At 51.2% G+C, this 6,235-nt stretch overlaps 1 protein-coding gene across 1 annotated transcript; it reads right to left on the reverse strand.

Annotated features, from left to right (window-relative positions):
- Positions 1-1,003: 1,003 nt before the first annotated feature.
- Positions 1,004-2,990, reverse strand: LOC140724699 (protein c-Fos-like). Its single transcript, XM_073039138.1, has 4 exons — positions 2,751-2,990; positions 2,204-2,389; positions 1,908-2,015; positions 1,004-1,646 (listed from the first exon to the last, which is right to left on the reverse strand). The coding sequence occupies exons 1-4, from the start codon at positions 2,880-2,882 to the stop codon at positions 1,242-1,244; spliced, it is 831 nt and encodes a 276-aa protein (XP_072895239.1). The 5' UTR covers positions 2,883-2,990; the 3' UTR covers positions 1,004-1,241.
- Between the last annotated feature and the right edge of the window lie 3,245 nt (positions 2,991-6,235).

A 6,235-nucleotide genomic window follows, 5' to 3' on the forward strand; every position in this document is an offset into this window, starting at 1 on the left:
TCGTTTGTGAACAGTCTACGTTTCAGGCCGACTCCCTTCATCGGGCCATAATTCTCTGTAATTTCTGCCATCTTCATTTGGATCCTATCGCCAGATATATCTCCCCTTCCCACCCACCGGCCACCTTCCCCACCTTCTTATTCTGGCATCTTGCCCTTCCTGCCCAGTCCCGGGGAAGGGTCTGTCCGGGCTGTCACCTGTTTATTCATTTCCATAGATACTGCCTGAGCCGAGTTCTCCCGAGATCTTGGCTCTAAACTAGTGTAGGATTGCAGAGCCGGTTGGACAGCGAGAGGTGGGGTGGGGCGGAGAATGGGCAAAGAGGCTCAGAATCCTGTACATTGTGTGCGAGTCTTCCCCAGGGCGTTCAGCTGTTGAATTTGGGGACGTTCAGAAGTGGTCAATTTCCTGCGTGGAAGGGAAAGGGGAGGGTAAAGAAGTTGAAACTCTGAGTGCTGGGTGCAGGTACAGCGCCCAGATACGAGCTGCAACGCCGCAGACCTTCCGACCCTTCCCTATAGCCGGCCAACCCTTTCCATATCATCCCGGATCTCGAACCCGCTCCCGTTTAACACTGCGCTGCAGGGAGGCCATATATACTTTGTATTTAAAGACAGGCAGGAATGGTGGGGGTATCAAGACTTAAAGGGCACAGCCTCAAAATTGAGGCACCACCATTCACAACAGAGATAAGGTGAAATTTATTTAAGCCAGAGAGTATTGTCGAATGCTCTGCCACAGACTGCGGTGGAGATCATTGCTGACCAGTAGTAGCGGGCGTGAGGCACAGGTGCAACATCCAAGCGCCCCTGCCCATCATTCCCCGCCTAAAGGACAGCTTTCGCATTGGTAGAAGTCAATCAGATGACAGGCAACACGGGGAGTCTGTATGCTCTCCCCGTGACCACGCTGGCTCCTCCTCTCCCCCCCCCCCCCCCCCCTTGAATCTGCTAGCGTTAAATCATCCTGTATCACGCAGTCTCTCTAAACACGTAAACAATAATCAGTTTATGGGTTAACTTTTATTGATGCACAAATTAAATAGAAAAAATAAACATCTCTAGAAATAAATTAAATCAAACCGTTTTCATGGAAAACTGATATTGGAAACACGACAGATGAAAAGCCGCGAAATAAATAATTGATAATTTATACAATTTACAACTGTACAGGTGCTGCCGACCTGGGACACCCTCCAACAGCCATGCGGACTCCGCTGGTTCTTCTGCTCCACCTGCCCACTACAAGGCCAGCAGCGTGGGCGAGTTCAGGGGCCCAGCCGGGTGATCGGAACTAGAGAAGCTGAAGGCGAACGTGGGGGGCAAGGCCCCTGGAGTGGTGATGGGTACGGGGGTGCAAAGGGGCTCGCAGTCGGCGGCCAATGACGGGTATAGCGGCTCCCAATCGGCCAGGCTGATCAAATCGAGGTCAGGGACAGAGCGGCCCGTGTCAGCGACGCCTCCTTCCGAGAGGGAGTCCCCGTCAATCGGCTGTGCCGGGGACCCCGCTTCCTGGGCCTCCCGCTCAGCTACCTTGCAGAGCGGCCGGTGTGCAGCCAGCGAAAACTCGAGCCGCTCCTTCTCCTTCAGCAGCGCGGCCACCTCGGCTTCCAACAGTGACTTCTCGTTTTCCAAGCGCTCGGTTTCCTGCAGGGGGAGGAGGAACAGACAGGGGTCAGAGAGGGGCAACGCCGTCCGAGCACAAACATTTACCATACCCCCATCAAACAGGGCGGACCCTGAACCCCACCCACGGATTCTCAACATTTCCTGCCATCCACCCTCTCCCTCACCGTGAACCTGCACCCCGGTGTGATAATAAACTGATCTACTCCTTTACCAGCGTCCCACTCCGGCTCGCTAGCACCACCCTCTCCCGGTACCACCGCACGTCTGCCTCACACTCACCGTCTGCAGCGAGTCGGTCAGCTCCCGCCGTCGGTTGCGACATTTGGCCGCCGCCAGTTTGTTCCGTTCACGTCGGAGCCGCCGTTTCTCCTCGTCCTCGGGACTGAGCTGTGAAGACGAAAGGCAGAAGGTGAGAGTCTGCCAAGCCGTGGCGAACTGAGCACGCAAACCAGAACGTTCCACGCCCTCCCCACCCACACAACCGACTGCCCGACCCGGTCTCACCCCTCCCGAATCGCAGTTCCAACCCCATCACGTTTCTCATCCAACCCCTCCTGAACTGCAGCCCAGCTCACCTGCTCAGTCCTGCCCTTGCGGGTTGAAGCTTTGCCGAGGCCTGTCCTAGCATAGGCATTGCTGTAAGGGTGCGGGCGTCCCGGAGACGGGGCGATGGACTGCAGGCTGGGCTGCACCATCCACTGCAGTTCCCGGTTGCTGCTAACTGCCGTCACTGTAGGCACGAACGGATCGCCGCAGAAGTCCTGACGGAGAAAGGAAGGTCAGTTTAGAGAGGTCTAATTCGTCCGCACCTCCCCTCCCGCTGTTTACGAGACGATACTTTGTGAATGGAGCGCGTGTGACGGCGCCCGCGGGGTCCAGGCTATTAATAATCCGCGAGAGCGTCACTGGCTCATCTACGTCACTGCTGACGCAGGAGGCTCGTCTGGAGTCTCCATGAATGGAGCAGATTTATCAATGAAGTCAGTTACAACCCGCAGGGGACGGGAGTAGGGGGTTGAGTATACGGAAACGATCGGTAAACGACCGTGCCCGAGAAGCGACGATTGGTGGCGGTGAACCGAACATATATGGTCGATGGGCGAATCCAGAGTTGTTGCTTACCTGGGCGCTGTTGGCAGGGCTGCCGAGGCTGGAGAAAGAGTCGGCGGGCGAAAAGTACTGAGAGTCTCCCATCGAGGGCGAGTTGCTGCAGCGAGAAGATGAGTCGTACTCGGCGGGGAAGCCCTGGAACATATTGCGGTTGCGGGTCCGGTGGGTGTGCGCCTGTATCCTGTTCTGTGTGTCCGGTGCTCCGCTCTTCTTGGTTCTCCCAAGTTGGGTCTGAGTCTGTGGAGGTGCGCCGCATCTTTTATAGAGAAGGCCGTTCCATTCCGAGAACGGCGGCGGGGGGAGCAGAATCAGCCGTCAGGCCAGCAGCTCAACTACTACCGGCTCAGATAAACGGAGAAGCCACAGCAGCCTTAGAAGATTTACTAAACAACTGGAACCTGATATTAGGAGGCAGAGGTTCACTCATTCCAGCAGCCAGGATTCAGACAAGATCGGCTGGTCCTCCACTGCAGCAATGGAAGAGCCCACCGGAGACCCGATGACGTAGATGTCCTTATATGGAATAAATCCGAACCGCATAAAAACCCGCCCCCTAGCAGCAGACTAGGTTAAACAAATAAACAAGCCGGGTTATATAAATAACAAAGCAACACGCACAAAATGCTGAGGAAACAGCCGCGGCATGCCGAGGCCAGGCTAAATAAATAAACACTTCGGGTACAAGAAACAGATCCGGGTCTAGGATATTCACCAGGATACTGACCCCAATAGATTAGAATCAGCTTTATTATTATTAACATGTGACGTGAAATTGTTTTTCAGCAGCAGTACGGACATAAAAATTACTCTGTTAAAAAATAGGTTAACACAGGCCCTTCAGCCCAGCTGATCCATGGCACCACACCATCCTCCTTGATAGACAAATTCGCCCACCCTTCAAACCTCTCCCCTCGATGTACCTACCCAAATGCCATGAAATGTACTTCAATCTGCCTCGACTAATTCCTTTGGCAGCTCATTCCAGGTAGTCATATCCTCTGTGTAAAAATAGTTACATCTCCGGTCTCTTTCAAATCTGATTCTATATCTGTGCCCATTATTTTAGGACCCTTCCCTGTACTTGGGAAAAGACTATGACAATCAACACCCCTCATGATTTTGTAAACGTCTGTGAGGCCACTGCTCATTTTCCTGGACTGAAGTTCCAGCGTGGCCAACCTCTCCCACTAACTCTGGCCCTCTAGTCCAGGCAGCGCCTGCATCCAACTTTAATAGGGTGGCCAAAACGATACCCAATAGTCCACAAAGACAAATTGTTCAAAAGGAGAATAACGAGCTGGTGTTCATGGACCATTCAGAAATCTGATGGTGGAGGGGAAGAAGCTGTTCCTGAAACGTTGAGTGTGGGTCTTCAGGCTCCTGTACCTCCTTCCTGATGGTAGGGATGTTCCAGATTCCTGTCCCCCTTCCTGACTGTAGCAGTGAGGAGGGGATGTTCCAGATAACACATGCTGGATGCCTCTTCGATGGTGGAGGGAGCTGGCTGAATCTACCACCCTTTGCTGCCTCTTGCAGACCTGTGCACTGGAGCCTCCATGACAAGACAGCTGGATCGTTCTCCACTGCACGCCCGTAAACATTTCTCAGTGTCTTGTTGAAATAACAAATCTCAAATTTGTAATGAAGTAAAGCCACTGGTGGGCCTTCCATGCCAGGAACTGACCCCAGGCACTGATCCCTGGGGTAAGGAATCCTCAGTCAGACCCCTGGGGCAGGGGATTCCCCAGGCAATGATCCCTGGGATACAGGATTCCTTGGATATGGACCCATGGATATTGACCCCAGGCACTGACCAGGGCATTCCACAGGCACAGATCCTAATGAGATTCTCTGAAATGATGTTCCAACTGCAAAGGTTCCTTTGGAAGTGGAAGGTGGTACTCTCAAACAGACCTCTTGTGCCCTCTCTGAGTCTAGGTTCATTTGTCATCAGTGATTGCTGTGTAAGCTGACCTTTCTGGTACTAACTGTTGCCTTTGCAACTGGGACCTGTCCCAAGATTCTTACACAACAGTTATGAAACAAGCCTGACAAGGGATAATTGCATTAGCTGGTCTGGTTGTCAAGGAGGTTCTCCGCCCAGACCCACTTTGCCAAGAACAGAGAACTGTACAGAAGCAGAGAGCATTTCCTATCTGCAACCACACCCACTTTACAAGTCTGACTTTGCTGGCTACCCACGAACTGTTCACTGAGTGAACACCGGTCCTCCCATTGTCTCACCATTGGGTGAACACACCCACTGAGCAAACACTCCCAGGGGACTGAAGGATCGATTAAACACAAACATCTATAGTGTGTGGTGGAGAGGATATTGACTGGTTGCATCACAGCCTGGTGTGGAAACAAAGCTTACGAAAGGAGTGGATACGGCCCAGTTTATCACAGGTAGAGCCGCCCCACCATTGATCACATCTACACAGGGCGAGCACTGTTATAGGAAAGCAACATCCATCACCATCCCAGTTATGCAAACAGGAAGGAGGTGCAGGAGCCTTAGGTTCAGGAAAAGTTATTACCTCTTAAACATCAGGCTCTTGAATCGGGGAGATAACTTCGTTTGTCCCATCATTGGACTGTTCCCACACCTATGCACTCACTTTCAAGGACTCTCTTTGTCTAATTTTCTCAATTTTTATTTCCTTTTTTTGTATTTTCACAGTTTGGTGTCTTTTGCATATTAGCTGTTTGGGTGCGGTCTTTAATTGACTCTTGTGTCTCTTGTTTTTACTGTGAATGCCTGCCAGAAGGTGAATCTCAGGGTTGTATGTGATGACATGTGTGCACGTTCATTATAAATTTACTTTGATCTTTGAGCTCCTACTGAACAGACATGCCCATCGAACATGCATTCTCATCACATTGCTTTAAAACTTGCAGGTTGAGTCTGTGGTGAAGAAGGCAAATGCAATGTTCACATTCCGTTCAAGAGGACTAGGATATAAAAGCAAGGATGTACTGTTGAGACTTTATAAAGCACCGATGAGGCCTCACTTGGAGTATTGTGAGCAGGTTTGGGCCCCTTAGGATATGCTGAACTTGGAGACGGTTCAAAGGAGGTTCACAAAAATGACGCTAGGATTGAATCGCTTGTTATATGAGGAGTGTCTGATGGCTCTGGGCCTGTATTCACTGGAATTCAGAACAATAAGATGTAATCTCATTGAAACTTGTCGAATGGTGAAAGGCCTTGATAGAGTGGATGTGGAGAGGATGTTTCTTATGGTGGGAGAGTCTAAAACCAGAGGACACAGCCTCAGAATTGAGAGGCATCCTTCTAGAACAGAGATGAGGAGGAATTTCTTTAGTCAGAGTGTGGTGACTCTGTGGAATTATTTGCCACAGCAGGCTGTGCAGGGCAAATCTTTATGCACGTTTAAAGCAGAGGCTGATAGATTTTTGATTGGTCAGTGCATGAAGGGATTTGGGCAAAAAGCAGGAGATTGGGACCGAGAGGAATAGTGGAGATGAAATGA

This window comes from Hemitrygon akajei, chromosome 3 (assembly GCF_048418815.1).
Source record: "Hemitrygon akajei chromosome 3, sHemAka1.3, whole genome shotgun sequence".
NCBI lineage: Eukaryota > Metazoa > Chordata > Chondrichthyes > Myliobatiformes > Dasyatidae > Hemitrygon > Hemitrygon akajei.